This window comes from Indicator indicator, chromosome 8 (genome assembly GCF_027791375.1).
Source record: "Indicator indicator isolate 239-I01 chromosome 8, UM_Iind_1.1, whole genome shotgun sequence".
Lineage (NCBI taxonomy): Eukaryota > Metazoa > Chordata > Aves > Piciformes > Indicatoridae > Indicator > Indicator indicator.
Window position 1 is genome coordinate 1098450 of NC_072017.1, and position 18430 is coordinate 1116879.

At 42.9% G+C, this 18430-nt stretch overlaps 1 protein-coding gene across 1 annotated transcript; it reads left to right on the forward strand.

Moving 5' to 3' along the window:
• The first annotated feature begins 242 nt into the window (after positions 1 to 242).
• On the forward strand, positions 243 to 16574 carry LONRF1 (LON peptidase N-terminal domain and ring finger 1). Its single transcript, XM_054382810.1, has 12 exons — positions 243 to 849; positions 5840 to 5958; positions 8337 to 8459; positions 9048 to 9194; positions 9607 to 9844; positions 9930 to 10020; positions 10868 to 10982; positions 11518 to 11639; positions 12498 to 12656; positions 12734 to 12896; positions 13262 to 13414; positions 15342 to 16574. Exons 1-12 carry the CDS (start codon positions 243 to 245, stop codon positions 15498 to 15500), a joined length of 2196 nt encoding a protein of 731 aa, XP_054238785.1. The 3' UTR covers positions 15501 to 16574.
• Positions 16575 to 18430: the final 1856 nt, after the last annotated feature.

The window sequence follows — 18430 nt, forward strand, 5'->3', positions numbered from 1 at the left end:
GCGGTTTGAAAGGGGGGCCGCTCTGGGCGCGCGTCACCGTTTCCTCCTCCTGGCAGGGTGGGGGAGCGGGGCCTCGGGTCGCGCGCGCAGCGGCGCGCACGTGACACGCCCCTCCTGCCAGCCAGGGTGCCTCGCTCCCTCCGCCCCGCGCCCACAGTGCCTCAGCGTCGTGTGCCCAGCCGAGGCCAGCCCGGCGGCCCGAGTGGGAGCGCCACACCCCCCTTGCAGGAGCCGGGCAGCCGATGGCGTTCTCTCCCGTGGCCGTAGACTCGGAGGTGTCGCCGGAGCCGGGCGGCAGTGGGAACCCCGGCCAGGAGGTGGATGGAGAGCTGGAGTTGTTACCACGGCTAGGCGAGAGGCCGGTGCCCGGGCACCGCCTGAAGGAAGTGGTGGGTGCGTCTTTGGCGTCTCTGTGCCTCGGTCCCCTCGCAGGACCGCAGCGCCTCGGGACCCTCGTGGATTGCCTGGTGCTGAACTACCGCCTGCGGCTGGGGCTGAGCTGGAGTCGGGACCGCGGGGCCGCGGATGCGGGGCCACTGCGCTGCTGCGGCTGCGGCAGGTTCCTGTGCGAGCCGGTGACCGTCCCGTGCGGGCACACCTACTGCCGTCGCTGTCTCCGGAGGGAGCTGCGGGCCCGCTGCCGCCGCTGCCGGGACTGGCTGTTGCCGGCGGGGGGCACCAGCACGGCCGCTGCCCCACTGCGGACCAGCGTCGTCCTCAGCCAGCTGGCCGAGAAGTGGTTCCCGAGCGAGTGCGAGAGAGCGAGAACCGGGACCCGGCTGGAGGAGCTGCTGGCCCAGGGTCGCTTCCGAGAGGCGCTAGGCGCCGCCAGCCAGGCTCTGCGAGCAGGTAAGGCTTCTGGAGAGCAGCCTCGTCCTCCGCCCGGTCCCACGGGCCTCAGTCGCAGGCTCCTACCTCGCTCCTAGTCCTTGTCCCGCCGGGACCGTGACGAGCTAGTAGCGATGCATGGCAGTCTTGGGGGGGATGGCTGGAAGCGCAGTGGAGTAGGTGAGTGTGCGTTTCCCTCCTGCTCTCCGGCTTCTCTCCCTTACTGAGACTGTCAGCGACCGAAGGGGACTGATAAAGAACATCCGAAGTTTTCTCGAGTTTGCAGAGAAGATTCAAAGAACCTTCCCATGGTCTGCTGGAGTGGAGGGACTGATGAAGGGACGCATAGTTGTCCGCACTTTAGTTGAGCATCAAATCTGGTCGCGGGGTGTGCTTCAGGGCATGGAAGAACGTCAAACACGGGCTGCTTCATATATTTATTTATTTATTCACCTCGTATGCCTTTATGGGATTTCTTTACAGAAGAGTTTGTGGGCTTTGTTTTGTTTTGTATTTAGCAATCGTTGTGCATGGACAGGACCAATTCTGTTACTGTATTTAACCTTGTTTCCTGAGAGAGACCTATTTTCAGTCTTAAGAGTCACCAAGACAGTTCCCAGCAGGCCGGGCCCAGTTGCATAAGCAGATAGGCATGGAGGGGGACAGGTTGTGTAATGGCTGTGACATCATAGGTGGGTGTGGTTGAAGTTTTATAATATAGTGTTTAGAGAGGGTGCACGGAGGGGAGGTAAAGGCATGCTTCTAGGCTATCCTGCGTCTATCCCAAGTGGTCTGCCAGGTACCATCAACGCTGGAGACGTGGTCGTGTTTTTAGAGTTTGGCATTTGTAGAGGGAGTCAGATTTGTGTGATTGGTATCCTTGGATCCAGTGAGATGCCTTTGTTTTTAATCGACTGCGGATCTTAATACCTGGCTGACCTGTGGGCTCCCGTTTTCATTTGTGCCCATTTGTTCAGAAATGTAGGCATTAATATTTTTACAGATTAAGTGTATTGCGTTTGTACACTTGTCTGCAGTGGAGAAAAAAAAGAAAAGCTTGCATAAGTCTAATCCTTCCAATCTGTTCTGGGGAGATAACTTTAGATCTAGTGCCAGAATGCACTGTTTTCAACGTAGATGGGATTAAATCTCATATATATTTCATTTGGCTTCTGGCAACATAAAGAGATTCCATTGTGGTCTTCAATTCTACATTTGCCAGAAAGTTTCCAAAACGTAGGATACTGCATAGATGTGACCTCAGAAAGTGCTTGGTCTATTTTAACTCCTGGAACTGTAAGAAGCAAACTTTTTTTTCCCCCTTTGTGTGTTCTGAAGTACAGCATTGATTCCTACAGGTCATGAACAAATGGAGTCAAAAACTCAGTGGCCTTCAGGGTACGAGCTGATGAGTCCGTTATTGATGACAAATATTTACAGGGGACCTGTTCAATGTTTCGAGATTACATTGAAAGACTAAAAAGAGAAAATTAGTTCTATGGACTTCTAGTTTCTTTCATGAGTTTAGCAATACCATTTAGGTGTCTCTGGGGAAAGAATTATGATACCTTTTGTATGTGAAGCTACATCTTCAATTTTGGCTTTAAAATTATTCAGATTGAGTCCATGTGCTGGAAGTTCAGGATAAGATCCATTATTAATCTGTTTCCTGTGTCTCCAGTCCTGAGAACTATCAATATTCCAGATATTCTGGTAAAGGTACTAAAGAACTTAATGAATTAGAATGCAGGTATACATTAAATGAGCTGTGGGCTCACAACTACCAGCTGAAGGTGATTTCAGGCCAATAGAGAACTAATTAATAGTTGCTGGTGCACTTTCTGTCATCCTCTAGAATATGAATCTTGAGAACACTTCAGAGGTGGAAAAGATGTAGCATAAGAAATATATTAATGTTTGAAATCATTCATGTTCTGTTTCAGTGTTTTCCACCTCCTACTCCATGTCTTTGTTTTTAAGTCAGGTAGAATTAAAAAAAAAAGTGAGAAAACCATAAATCCGATGTCCCAAATGAGGTATTGGCACTAACCCTTTGCTCATGGCACGTTTTCATAACTTTCTTACAATTCTTAAAACATCTGAAAGAGAAATGTTTGCCTTGGTGCAAAAGTGACTTTTGAAGAACATCAGGAGTGTTAAAATTTTTATGGTTAATAGATTCCTTGCAGGGGTTGAAATGGTTTGGGCTAAAATCCAAGTGTAGCTTGTCTTTAATCAAGTGTCCTAAAACGCACAGCTGATAGGCTTGAGTTTGGTCAGGACTTACTCCTGCTAGAGTAGGTCTCAGCAAGTCTGTTGAAAGCAGAATAAACACTGAGTTCAGAGCAGTTTGATTAAGGCTTTGTCCAGCTGCATCATGAAAACCTACATGAATAAAGATTCTACAACCCCTCTGGGCAGCCTGCTCAAAGGTTAATTACCCTCACAGTGAGAATTTTTCTCCTTATTCCAGTTTGTAACCATTGTCTCCTGTTTTTCTCTTGTGCACTTCAGTAAAGAGTCTTCTAGGTAGCCTCTCTGGAAGGCTGTTGTGCTCTCCCAAGTCTATGAGGAATTGCACTGCACTGAACAAGTGCAGTTCTGTCAGCGTCTTCTCATGGGCTGTGTGTGCCAACCTCTGATCATAGGAGTGACCCTAGAGTACTGTGCTAGTAAATACTGTCCTAAAGCTTTCTTGCATGGTGGTTGTGATGTGCATGTCTTCTATTTTTAAGAATCTGGTACATTATGAAGAACCATATCAAAAGCATGCAAGATCAGACCAGACACAGTCCATTTATTGCTCTCTTTATCCTGACAGTAGCCAGAAGCAGGTGCTTTGACAGTAATGTCAAAGAGTTGATTGTTGAGTGGGGTTTTGTGTGTTCACCTTTGTGTACTTCCCTACTAATGTAGTAATAACAGGAATGCACAGTTCTGCGCTGAAAGTACTTGCTGTAGGTTTTGTCTTTGGGTATGCTAGAAGTGAGTGATTTCTGTGGTTACTAGATACTGGGTTATTGAAATTGAAGCACAAATTGTGTTTCTGCTCTGTTTAGCCTTTGGTTTAAGGATTTGAAATAGTTCTGCATCCTCTCTGTAGGTGGCAAACATGAAAATATCTACTGGAACACTGCAAAATGATGTTTTTATAATTACAAAGACTAGAAATTAAAATGTGGTTGCAAAACCTGCGTTAAAAATTTAGATCCTTTGGTTCCACTTGCTGTGTGTATTGATTGTTCCTTGACAGTGTTCGTGGGTGTTGCAGCAGAGTTGGGGTCCCAGTAAACTCCTTGGTGTAGCCCTTTGTTTTGTATCAATTCAACTGGAATTACACATTTCTTTTTGAAAAAAAAAATGGACAAAATATTCACCTGTTGTAGTCTCAAACTTATATTTTATCTTCAAACTACCCCTCATGCTTCCAGGAAAGAAAAGACTCAGAGTTCCTCAGAATCATCGAATTGAAAGTCTGAAAGAGATGAGCTCCCTCTGGTTCTAGAAATAGGTAGCTTATTAGAGAACAAAGACTTGCACTCACTGCTACCTCCAAAGAAAAGAATTCGGTTTGATGCTAGCTGCTGAATACCAGAAGGTCAAACACAACAGAAAAACCAGTCTGAAGAGTTTGCTCTGAGCTCCTGCCCAGCTATCGCTGTCACAAAGCCACAGGAAAGCAAGCTTCAGAGTTGTTCTGCTTGCGGAATTAGTGTTTAAGTCAAGAGAGTTTCCCAGGCTTCTGTTAATGCAAACATTATGTCTAAAATAAAAAGAAAACCGAACCCCAGACAAATCAGGTTTGGGAATATTAGTATTTGAAAATAGACTGTCAGTACCAAAGACAAATCAGAAAGACATTTTAGCTTCAGCTGTGAAATCCTCTGTCAGCTTTGATTTTCTTAACCCATTCCAGGAAGGTCTTTTTACATATAGCATTGTGTATCTAAATACAAAGCAATGTGTTGGAACACGTTGGGACATTGACCAGGGTGGCTTTTAAATGTGGAACAGGCTAGTGATGGAAGTTATGCAAATTAAAACTACATGTTTAGCATAGACTAAGATAAAATGTCAAAGTGGAGTTATTCCCTCCTAAGAAAGACCTTGCTGGAACGAACTTGAACTATTTAATGTTAGTATTGTTGTATTTAATGTTAGTATTCTTTACAGTAAACCTGTGTTGGACTTTTGTCTCGTTCAGTGAAAAACACGGTTAAGAAACCATCAAGACCAAAGCAGTGTGCTGGCGGTTTTCCAAGTAGTAACTACACTTAGTTGTGTTAGGAGCAGCCTGAGTTTAGGGACATGGAGGTGGGTGCACTGCCCATTTAGAGAAAGATTTACTCAAAGTGCAAACTGCTGTGTGTTGAACGTGAGAACTTCTCTGCACTGGCACGTTTTCATATCTTCCACTAGCACAACTCCTTACAACAGGGCAGGCAGCCTCTGGTAAAGGCTTTCTGCTGTTGGGTCTCTTTTCAGACCTAGTGATAAAACTTGTTTCAGGTACTTAGCAGATGGGATACCATTGTGGAAGTGGCATCTGTATCTCCAGCCGTAGTTGGAAGTGGTGGATATTATAAAACCAAACGACAGTCTAAAGAAAAAGTTGAAGATTTGAAAACAAACTTTGCAATACTTTGACTTTTTAATACAAGTGCAGTGATTTCTTAGATTTCTGTGGGATGGGAGGGGTGTGCTGTAAAGCTAAAGTCAGCTTAGTCCTCAGTGTCTGTTGTCACAGTTGTACTGAGCAAGGCTCACTGTGTCAGCCTCAATCTATTTAACATAGATTTCCTTCTTGCTGCAAGATCTTTAGTTTTGTGGTGAAGCTTGAAAGCTGTGAGCCTAGAACCACTGCCACTTGGATTACCCAGATTCTGGGGGTTTGGGGAGAATGTTCTCCAGTAGTTTTGAAAGGGTGGTTACAACATACTACGAAAGCAAATCTAATGAAGAATTACGAATTCCTGAATTATTAAAAATGTTGCTTCATTTTTGTATTCAGATTCCAGTGACTTGATGCTAAGAATTTACAGAGCTGAGTCATATGTTGGCCTGCAAGAATATAAAACAGCCATAGAAGATCTAAATTTTGTTATTTCTAAAATGCCAAACTGGCCAGAGGTAAGTTGTTCTGACTCTTAGATTTTCAAAATCTGTGTTTATCTGTAAAACTAAGGAATTGTTAGTTGTACTTGCAGCAAGTTAAGAACCTGTGTCAGCTGCCTTAAATGTTACCAAGATGTGTAAAATGCTTGTTAAAGGTATCTTAAAGTAGTTGTCAGTAGCCTGCTCTTATAAGTGAGGAGAGCAGTCAGAGTGGGTTGATCTCCTTCATACTGTTAGTTTAGCCTTCCTAGAAAAATTCAGGTGTTCTTATTTCACAGCACAACAGGAGCTGCTGTCTTTGGACAATAGAGCTGCCTTCTTGGGAAATACTATGGAGTACTTTTGTGCTGTCTGGAATTGCTGGTAGTTGATTATTTCGTTACAAGAAACTTCACTGGAGCTTAACATTGCTGAACTGGATCTTTGACTGGAATTGTGCAGCCAGCTTTAATTGCTTGCAAGCAGAACTTCTGAGGCCTGTAGATTGGCGTAATTGAGTTTTAAAATGTCCTAGACTCATAGAATTGCTTTGGTTGGAAGAGGCTTTTCTCAGATCATCAAATCCATTTCTTACTGTCTGCAAGTTAGCCCTTTCAGAGTTCTGCACTTCCCTGGGGTGTTTATACTTCGTGTTTCCCAAAGTCAGAACATTTTAAGCGTTATCTCTTCCTTGAATATCTCATGAGCTGAGCAAGCATTGTTGCCAGTCAGGACCAGAATTCTTGGCTTTGTTCAGTCAAGATTTCTCTCATTTTTCAGTATGATTGGTAAAATAGCTTGCTGTATAAACAGGACAACAGTTTTCTTTTCCAAATGCTACCAAAGAGTCAAATGTATTTTGGACAAGCAGTAAATTCTGTTGCAATAGCGTTGGCTAAAACCCTGTGAGCTTGTGTTTGGGTCCTTGTTTACTGTCTCTAGTATTGGAGTTGTGATAGTTTATGGTGGTGTAATCTTTTGTTTATTTGTTAATTTTTATCAAGACAAGGACACTTTGCTGGTTTAGTTTGAAAAGTTCTTTGAAAAGCCCAAAGAAACTCTGGGAGTTTTGCAAGTAGTGCAGGCAGCTGGGTAGATGCTGGCCCTCAGAACCGCAAGATGTCATGTACTGTATGTGTGTCAGAACTCCGAGCACAGCAGGAGCACTGAGATCTTGCCATACCAGAAGAGATAGCTGCTGCTCGCTTGCTGTCTCCTGTGTTCAGCAGTTCCATGGCTACTGCGGATTCAGAGCATCCTATGTTTTGCCTCTCTGCCTTGGTAGTGCTGTCAATTGTTTCCTACCTGTTTTGAAAGAAATCTCACTTGACGTAACTGAGCTTGATTTGAGGGATTCTTTGGAGTGTTCTTATCTCTGCAGGAAAATCAACTGTAAGAGGAGTATTAACTTACCTTCTTTCTTCAGCATACATCTTAATGAAACTGCCCAAGTTCATCAAAGGTGATGCATGCCCTCATCTGACAGCCTTGCTAAACACAAATGCTGCTGTTAATATTGGCAGTTGTTCCATAGAAACTGCACACTGGGGTTTTTTTGGTTGCTTGGTTTATTGTTTTGAGTGTTTAAAGTTTCTGTCTCATTATCCAAAATCTCACGTACAAGTAGATATTGTTGCTTTATCTAACTTTTGCTAGATAACTCTTATTTTTTTAATCTATTTTGGATTTCTATTACTGTAAATGCAACATTTGAAAATTGAACTAACTTGGATAAGGGATTTCTTAGTTCCAACATCATATGGTTAGAGGAGGGTTCAGCAAAATTTAGTAGTCTTTTTTCCTCCATCCTCCTGGTTTAGTTCTTTTAGAGAAAATAGTACACAGATTTTATTTTTTTTTTCCCTAGCTGCTCTCTAGTGGTCAAGAATAAAATATAGTTGGAGGAAGCAATTCCAAAAGCGCATTATTCTGTGTTAAGATGCAAGGGATGCGTGGGTGTTTGGTTCACTTGTGCTCACTCTTCTCCTGCAGGCTGGAACTGTAAAGCTTTGAATGAAACAGAGGGCAAAAAGGGTATCCTGTAAGCTGTTACATAAGGTTATGTAATAATTTGCATTTAGCTCCCTCTTCTTCCCCTGCAAATGTTCTCAAAAGGGGGAAATTAAGGCCTTTGGTGAATTTTGCACCACTCAGGGATTTAACCCTTCATGGAAGCCCAAACAAATTGACTGGGAGTGGCACAAGCCTATGCCATGGCTCTTCTCAAACACCGTAAGGGATGTGCTTTAGACAGGACTTAGAGACTACCCACACTGTGCACAGATGAAGCTTCTTAAAAAGCTACAGTTTTGTGTCCTGGGAGTGCTGTGGTTCCAACTCTGTTGCAAAACCTGCAAGATGCGTGCTGTAGTTCTACATACTCTAGAAGTGCCTTCATGCTACCTGTTTTTCAGGTCTACTTCCGGAAAGGAAAAGTGCTGCAAGACTCTGGCTTTGTAGGTGATGCCTTACAATTGTTTCTCCAGTGCTTAGCCTTTGATGAGGACTTTCTTCCAGCCAGACAAGAAGTAGAAAGGGTAATTTTACTGATGAAACTAAATTACTGTTTCTGACTTGATTCCTTTATGGTAGACTTTGAGCATGTAAAAATCTTCAGTACATGCGTAGAAGGCTTAGGTGGCAAGTAAGTTCCTTGCAAGATAGATTGTACTGTGATGAAGAGATAGTCCTCATGTATGTGTTTTATCTACATGCTTAAAAGCACTTAAGCTTTTGAAGCTACTAAATGGAAATGGAGAGAACTGGAAAGCAGGCAGCAAATTCAGTATTCCAAGCTGAACTCTTTTGTGCCCAAAGCACAGCAATTTTTCTTTGATTATGAAAACTGACATGGAAGAAGCTGCAGGATATTGGATTGATAATGTCTATCTGTGTTTGAAAGAGCTCACTCTCTTGGAGCAGGAAAGATTTCTAGGTAAACTTCTTTTTGGTAATAGAGGTGTGTAGGTTTCTGCTTGCTTTCAACTCTTAGTTCTGCTTCAGTAAAGCTCTCTGTATGATGATAACTTCATACAGATTAATTCCAATTTTTGTTGTGTAGTTATGTAAGAAATGTGTTGAGATCCTTTTTCATGATGGTGAACATTCAGGTGTTTGTTTTCTAGACACTGTGTGATGTGCTGTCTCCAGAGAAGTTAGGAGAGAGTCTGAAGGAATCTGTTTGGAATTCACCACATATTCGAAATAAACCCTCTGTGCTTGGGTCTGAGGTGATTGACTCTTACTGCAACTCACAGCTTTGTCCTGAGCAGGTAAGAGAAACTGGGGGGGGATAACTTTGCTCTTTGGCTGATAAGCAAACTCGGACATCCTAATATCCTTAGACATCATACTTGCTCTCCAGCCTAAATGCTGACTTTCTGTAGTTGGCTAAATTGGAAGAAAAGAGTTGTGATGTGGGAATAGTGTGTTTGCAGCTGGAGTGTCCAGTGAATAAGAAGGTACTAGGATTTAGTACTAGTGACCTCACAATAAAGAGAAAGAACTTTTCTTCTTTTGAAGCAGATGAACATTTTTAAATTGTTCATGCTAAGGAAATTTGAGCACTGTCTTGACTTCAGTTTCTCTAGTTAAGCAATGGGTATTGATTTGGCTTTGCATGTTCACATCTTGCGTGCTGAGATTTGTGTTGCTTTTAAAGTACAGCTCATTTTACCGTTACAGACTTTAGGAGGGGCAGATGAACTGGAGCCTATAAGTGGAAACTTAAGTCGTGCACAGTCTGCCCATGCTCTTAACTCAACAAAAGATCTTGCCAAGGACGATGGCTTAAAGAGAGTGTCTTCTGAGCCCCTTCTCTCTGGCCAAGAAAAAGGTGCTTTGTTGAAAAGAAAGCTTTCCTTTTCAGAGCACGATACAGTTCTGTGTGAAGATGGAAGAAACAAACACAAAAAGCAAGGAGGTAAACAGGCACTTACTTGGAAATTTAAAGTATTTAGTCTCTTGTGTCTTGCTCTGAAGGAGTATTTTGTCTTGGTTTTCCTTAGAAAGTACCAAAAGGGACAGGACACTGGATTTTGGAACAATTCCAGGGGATTTGATTGATGTATCAGATTTTGAGTGTTCTCTATGTATGAGGTAGGATCTTTTTTGTTTGTTTTTTTTCTCCTTGATTCAGTATTTCCATTAGAGATGCTTGGCTACATATGTGTTACACATGTAAACTGAAGGACTGAAAGACTTTGAGTTCTAATACCAGTCAGTAATTTTCAGCCTCCCTCTATGTCTGCAGTTATTTAAATGTATCCCTTGCTGCAGTGCTATATAATACAACATCATTTTTAATCAAGTTGCCTTTTAAGATAAACTTGGCACTGTTAACCTTGAGAAGACAGGATCATCTTTTGTGTTTAAACACTGTTTTGTTTTTTTTTTTTTAGTCAATAAAAGTATTTGGAAAAACTAAGGCTTAGAAGTATTATAGTCTGTGAGCCTCGTGTTTTGTCCAGGAGGTGTAGATCCTTTAGAATGTTAGTCTGTTTGAATGGAGCTGATGTATTTGGAAGCTCTTACTGAGCTCTCTTGGTTTTAAGACTAAATACCTTAAAGCATATGGCATGTACTAAACTGTCCATAGTTATGTTACTACTGTGTAACACTGCTCTTAAACTGACTCAGCTCCGCAGAGGATCACTTAATTTTGCATATTCTGGATTTCTAAGTAGTGAGACCAAATTCTTCGCAGTTGGAGATAAATTGAGAGTATTAAAATGTTTCCAGATTAATTGTAAAACAGGGCATGATGTGTTGGGAAATAGAAACAAACTGCAGTATAGGGGGAAAAGTAGAATGGGATGCATGGAATTAGCTTTTTTTCTGCTTTGTTTTAGTAAAAGTAGTCGTATAACTTAGAGGTTCATCACTGAGTGTTGTAAGCAAAAGGCAGGCTTGCCCTGGCAGCTGACTCCTAGTCACTTTGTTTCAGGCTGTTCTTTGAGCCGGTGACAACCCCCTGTGGACACACCTTTTGCAAAGGTTGCTTGGAACGGTGTTTAGACCACGCTCCTCATTGTCCTCTCTGTAAGGAGAGCTTGAAAGAGGTACTGTTCCTCAGGAGATCTCAAACACAAATATTGCATCATTGTAAAGACAGTTTTGCTTCTCAGTAACTTGGACCCACTCGGGTTGTGGATTGCTGCTAGAAGGGAAAAACTTGAGATAGTTTTTGTCAATCCAAGTTGATTAGGCTTGTCCCAGGGTCTTAAAGGTTTTGTTTCTAGGTCCATCTGCTTTATTAGTGGAATAAACCCCTTAGTGTTTGTAAACTTTGGTAACTATTCATTACAACCTCTCTGTACTCTTTCCTTGCTTGTATGGGTCTATAACCTGGGAAATCAATTCTGTCACTGGTCAGCACAGAACACAAACACTGAACCTAAACTAGAGAATCCTATTTTTAAATATTAGAGTAGCATTCAGTGTTAGGTAATGAAATGTAGGAGCTGTTAAGACTTCATAGCTTTAGTTTCTGACACATTTCATATACCATGGTTTGAAATGAACAATGAATGCTTTTGCTCAAGCCTTTTGTTAATAAGTATGAAAAGAAATATTGTTGATTTTAATTGCTTACAGTACCTTGCAAGCAGAAAATACAGCATCACAGAACTGCTGGAGGAATTAATCATGAAATATTTGTCTGATGAATTATATGAGAGGAAAAGAATTCATGCTGAAGAAACTGCTGAACACTCAAAGTAAGCTTACTGTCTTTTGTCTAGAATGAGGATGGAGGTCCTGTTTAGAAATGTCTCACATGCTCCAGTTTCTTGTGAAGCAGTTCATGATAGACATTAATTGTATAAAGATGGATGTGATGAACAGAAACTGTTGGGATTTTGGGGATAATCTTGATGTTTGTCTCCAGCAGAGTTCTTCAGATATATAATGCTTCATGTATTGTAGATCTGAATATTGGAAAACTTTATAGCTCATTCAACCTACCTACCAGAACCCATATATTGGGATTAAGTTTTATAGTCTGAAAGGTATTAAAATTAAATACTGGTAATGTTTTAATGCTCACTTGTTTGTAGCAATTGTATATAGTTGATAAAATAGGTTGTGTTTTTTTTTTAAATGCTGTTTGTCAATGAGGCCTTCTGGGGAATACTGCAAGATAAAAATTACACCCTGGGTTGCATGTTGTCATCTGAAGTGCATCACTGAAAATAATCTGAATGGTGACCTAGTTGCTGGTACATCTTTGTAGTCCCAGGAAGACTGTGACCCTGAGGGCATGATGGATTGTATGGCTCAAACTAAACCAAAACCAACAGCTGACACCTTGTCCCCAAAACAGCCCTTCACTCACTCACTAGATGACTGTGAGGCTTACTGCCCAGTATGTAGTAATTCAGTACACAGATACTCAGGTGGTGTTACTAGTGTGTGTTTTTATTCTTTATCCAAGTTACTGCAATGTGCTCATTATTAAACCTGGAAAGAGTGCTTTATAGCCTCAAATATGCTGGAAAGAAAAAAAAAGTCTTGTTTTAGCACAGTTCTGTGTTTAGACTTTTAAGCCATGTATTTCTTTGGGTGTTCTCTTGCAGCTTGACCAAGAATGTCCCAATGTTTGTTTGCACTATGGCATATCCTACTGTGCCTTGCCCTCTGCACGTCTTTGAGCCAAGATACCGACTGATGATCCGCAGGAGCATGGAGACTGGCACCAAGCAGTTTGGGATGTGCATCAGTGATCCCCAGAATGGGTAGGCTTGCATCCTAATGCAGAGCTGCTTGTCTCTTTTGATGGTGAAAGAAGTGTGTAACAAGGGCTCCTCTCCAGTTTTGCAGGTTATGGATGCATGCTACAAATCAGGAATGTTCATTTTCTCCCTGATGGACGGTCTGTGGTTGATACAGTTGGTGGGAAGAGATTTAGAGTTCTACAGAGAGGGATGAAAGATGGGTACTGCACTGCAGACATCGAGTATTTGGAAGATGTGAAGGTATGAGGAATGCTGTTCAACTACTTATTAACATCAGTATCTCAGGATTTTGGCTTGATTTGTTCTTGAGAGCTGTGTTTCAAATTCTCAGGTCTCTAGGCTGCTGGAAGATTCAGTGCCAGCACATGGAAGAAATGGAAGCTAGCTTCAGTTTTTATTATTATGAAGTAAAAAAAAAAAAATAGTTTTGTTTGTTTGAACAATAGTTTGAAGCTGTAGCTTTTTAAAATACCACAAATTTTTTACTAATCAACCATTAACAGTCAAGGTTTAGGAGAATGCAAGAAATGTATCTAAATATAGTGGAAATTGATTTTTAGTGTAAACACCTTATTAATGATATCTTCATAACATTCCTCCTACAGGTTGCTGATGAAGAAGAACTAAAGAAGCTGAGAGAACTTCATAATTTGGTTTACAATCAGGCCTGCAGTTGGTTCCAAAACTTAAGAAACAAATTTCGCACTCAGATTCTTCAACACTTTGGGCCAATGCCTGGCAGGGAGGAAAATATACAGGTGAGACATCACTGAAGAGTGTCTGTTTCTGAAAATGAAAACCCTGTAAGCAAATGCTAAACATTAAAAGGGAAAAAAAACAAACCAAACCAAAACACACACACCATTTCCTCCCCAGTTCAGAAGTCAGTAAGACTTGCAGCTTGTTTCTCTTGCGTGCAATAAAAGGCAATGCTGTCACCTCAGCACTTTTTGCAGGAAAGGATGATGTGCTGCTGTGGAAATTCAAACTAGGAAATTGAGAACACTAATACATCTTGGTAGCATTTTAAACTGCTGGTTTGTGTGATGCTGAGATTTTAAATGGAAGAACATCTGTATTTTCTCTCCTGGGACATGTGCAGGCAGAAATTGTAGGCAGAGAGGAAATCACAAGTGACGCTTTCCTCCTTTCTGAGCTAGTGACAGACTGCTGCAGCTGCTAGGATCTAACCGGTGGTTCTTAAAGGAGCTAGCTGCAGCATTAAAAGATTGTTTGATGGCTGATAGAAGCAATTGAAGTTGGTGAGACCTTGAGAGAGTGGAGGCTGGGGAAAAGGGATCTTTGAAAATATGTAACATTTGGCTTTCAAAGTGGGATTATGTCCATGACTTAGGATGATCAGAGGGCTGGAGGACCGCTCTTATGGGGAGAGACTGAGAGAGTTGGGGCTGTTCAGTCTGGAGAAAAGAAGGCTCCGAGGTGACCTTATTGTGGTTTCCAGTATCTGAAGGGGGGGCCCACAAGAAAGCTGGGGAGGGTCTTTTTAGGATATCAGGTAGTAACAGGACTAGGGGGAATGGAACAAAGCTGGAAGTGGGGAGATTCAGCCTGGACATGAGGAAGAAGTTCTTCACCATGAGAGTGGTGAGACCCTGGAATGGGTTGCCCAGGGAGGTGGTTGAGGCCCCATCCCTGGACGTGTTTTTAAGGCCAGGCTGGATGAGGCTCTGGCCAGCCTGATCTAATGTGAGGTGCTTCTGCCCACAGCAGTGGGGTTGGAACTGGATGATCCTTGTGGTCCCTTCCAACACTGACTGATTCTATGATTCTAAAGTGAGACCTTAGGAGAGCCTGTCCCTTACCCGTCTGCTTCATACTTCCATCACACTGTATTAACCAGTCTGCAAGGTCTGTAGATGCCGTGCTGGCCAGCACCTGAATTCAGAAGGGATTTTTAGAACAGCTTGATAACCTCCCCCACCAATTTAAACCAACATACTGCAAAAGAGGAGTAACTGTGCAACACTAGAGCAACCGGCAGGGCAGCAGTACCGTGGGTATGTGTAGGACACAAGTGAGTCAGCTGTGTGATACAGGTGCAAGGGAGGAAGTGTCCTCACAGAGTTTCTACAAGTCATTTGGGGTGATCTTCTCACATGCAATAATGAGACATCTGCTGAGGGGTCCAGCTCTGAGCATGAGATTTAAGGCCTGGGGTAGATAGAGAATTGGGTAAAGTGCAGGGGAAAGTGCCACAGTGTGATTCATCAAGTCAGAGGAAGCTGATCAAGTATCTTTTCTCTGCTGAGGAGGTGATGAAGAGGGACTGCAGTTAGGAGGTAAGAGAAGAGTCCTTCTGCTAGAGCAAAGGCCATTTTATTGAGAACCCCAGGCCTCAAGAACAGGACCCGTAACTCTTGCTCAGGGAGCTTTGTTAGCAGGTGGCCATCCTACACTGAGCCATCTTTTCCAAAGGAAGCTCCGAGTTTCCTTCTTTGTCTTAAAAACAATTGCTCTAGCAAGCTTAGTTGAAGGGTACTTTACTTGGCTTCCCACCTGGGGAGGGGTTGGAAGAGATCCCTTCAGAACCATTCTGGTCTTACGGATCCCAAATTCTCTGGTTAGTTCCAGACTTCAGACTCATCTTTGCCATTGGTGGCCTCACCTTTGGAAATCTTCGTGCTAGTCAAGATTCAGGGTAAGCAGCTCATCTTTTGTTTGCAGGCAATGCCCAATGGTCCTGCTTGGTGCTGGTGGCTCCTAGCTGTCCTGCCAGTGGACCCCAGGTACCAGCTGTCCGTTCTCTCCATGATGTCTCTGAAGGAGCGTCTGATAAAGATCCAGCACATCCTCACCTACTTCTCCAGAGACCAGTCCAAGTGACTAACCGCCTGCGTCTTCCGCCACCGATACTCACTGCTGGTTGGAGTAGCAGCTGGAGTGTTTGCTGCCTTTGCACATCTGGCGCTGGTTTGAGCAGTGTGATGGAGCTGCGTCATGTGCTGACGGAGCTGCGTCGTGTGCTGACGGAGCTGTGTTGTCTCTTCTCCCCCACTCCTGGCTCCCTGCCCTGGGGGGCTCTTTGAATGCACACTTTGCTCACCAACAGAGGAGGCCCCTGGTGACTGCCCAAGCCAGCTCCATCTCTGTGTCGCATTACCTACATGACAATTTGCACTATGTAGAAGAGAACTTTCTGGAGACTTGAGCATTTTAGCCACTGACTTTCTAAAGCTGTGGGAAGTGCAGGACTTAAGGCTGACAGTCCAAGTTTACAACGCTGTGGAGGTATTCAAGGTGTTGCGGATGTTTTTGCCTCATACAACTGTTCTTTTGCTGTTTGCACAAATATTTGAGACCTAGTATTGAATGTCACTGCTGGATACTCCACTACTCCTGGTGAATTATCCTGACCATGAACATGGCACAGGTGGTTAAGTTATCTTCCAGATGTCTGCATGACAGAACAGGTGACATGATGAACTGTTTTGCTGACCAGAGAGCCAATTCTAAGGAAAAAATGCAAAAAAAACAAAAGGTACTTCTGTCTAAAAATATTTAAACTGTGAATATGGTTTACATGCCTAGGCCTGTACATGTCAAAGAGGAAGTTGAGGACTAAATGCTAGTACCAGATAGATTTCTCCTGGGCTTTCCAGGCTGGCTGTTCTTCCAGAGCACACACTTAGCTTATAGAGGTTAGGAGAACTCGATGAGGGTGGGGGTGTGTGTGTTGGGGATTGTGCATCCAGGATTTAAAAGCTTCAAGTTTCATTTGAACTTCTTCAGTTGGTGCAAATGTGAGTTCTATTGCCTTACTCATACCAGTAGAGCACACTGCAGCGGCAAGGTTAGCATCATGCTGCCAATAGGTACTTTTTGTAATAAGAGGTTTGCATATTTGTGAATATGTCTGATACTGGCTTTCTGTAAATCATTTGTAAAGTATTTCTTAAATCTTGCTTTTGCTAATATATTTAATTTTCAATAAAAGCTACAAGTTTGTAAGATTTTTAATTTCCATCAGCAACTACAACTCACTTTTGTTTTTTCCATAGGCTTCTCTTCTGGCAGCTTAAAGCCAGAAGCAGCTGTTTAACCTACACCAAGGTTGAAGGCACTCTGTGATGTAATTAATTGGTCTGTAGGTAATCTGTTCCTGATTATAGCACCTGGCTCAGACTGCTTATTGGGCAGGCAAGGTTTTGCTGGGCTCCTGCTTTTGAGTCCACTGTAAATAAGGTGATTTCAGGTACGAAGTTTGCATTGCATGAAACTTAACAGTTGTGGGAAGCTGCTCTGACAGAACAGTGAGGGATCTCACAGGGCTGCTAACTGACTGCTCTGCCTTTCTCTTCAAGCTCTAAAGCTTGACACATCACAGGCAACACTGAATCTGCTGCAGCACTTTCAGTGTGGGCTTCTACCTAGGGTACATTTCCCCTTTATTGTGTCGGTAAAGTCCTGGATTGATATTTTGAAAGCTTTATTTGCATGATAAAAGGAGAAAGGGGATCTTCTCTTTCTCCTCTTGAGCATTTTATAACCTTATAACCTTCCTATCACCATGATCTTCTTACTGCAGGTGACAGGATGTGTTTTTCTTGACAGTGAAAAGTCCCTGTAGCCAGGCTGGTGATATGCTCAGGTAATCTGTTGCCTTTTTTTTTTTCCTCTTCTTTGCTGAGAGCTTTAATTTTTCAATTGAGTATTCCCTGGTCTACTGCAGGATGTGGCTTCAAGGTGGTTTTATACATTCCCATGAGTTTTGAGTAAAAGTTCAGGTAGTGTCAGCTAGCTGAACAGCAACCCAGCTCTGCAGGCAATTCAGGCTTTGTGGATTTTTTTTTTTTAATTGACACTCTGTGAAAAAGTTTTCTTGTACATACCTTGAAACAAGACTTGATGGAGCTGGACTCAGCAATGGGTGAGCTTTTGGAAGTTCTGAAGAGGGAGTGTGCTCTAGAATTGCATTATTCACCTGACAGTGTGACCCAAATCCAGTGCAACAGGCACCTCTCATTTTAAGATAAGGTTCCAGCTTCCTGATGCTGTTTCACAAGCTGCAGTGCTAATGAAAGCCCTGGGGCTGTGAGAAAAGGTTCCAATGGCTGTTTCAGTGAGAACACAGTCATGATTTTCCACTGCCTCATAGCTTTCAAAAAGAGAGGCTTCAAACCATGCCACCCCCAGACAGTCTAGAGCACATCCTCCCCTAGGCCTTCCATTCACTTGGAGCACTTCTCCACAGTCAGAGGACTTTAAAACCTTCAGTGTCCTGGGCAGGTGCTTTGCCTTTGGAACTGTGGGTGGAGGACAAAGGAGTGGGAGCCATGCCTGGTTTTCCCTTTTTCTTACAGAATGTTTGGTTGGGGTTGGTATTTTAGGAAGTGAAGTGATGCTCTAAAGGCTGAACACCAGGTACCACTCACCCGAAGCAGCATGGGGTGTGAAACGAGTCCTGCCCTCAGCCCTTCTCTCTGCAATGTCTGAGCAGCTCCTTGCTGGTATCTTTGATCAACGTTGCTGTTAAGCAGGTCATTGCTCATGAGGCCATCACCTAAGCCGGGGGCTTAGATTCCATAGCAGGTCCTTAAAAACAGGTTTTCATCCCAGCTGTTCTAACTCACTTTAAAAAATGGAACTAAATTTTCATAACCCCTCTATGTACATTTGATAGAAGTACTTTAAAAAGAGGTTGGGGGAGAGTTGTTCCATTGGACCAAAAGCAGGCAGTACTCTCAGAGCAACTTCTGGCTGGAGAAACTCTCAGGTTCTTGCCTCAATGTTGGGTGCTGGAGCAAGGGAAAGTG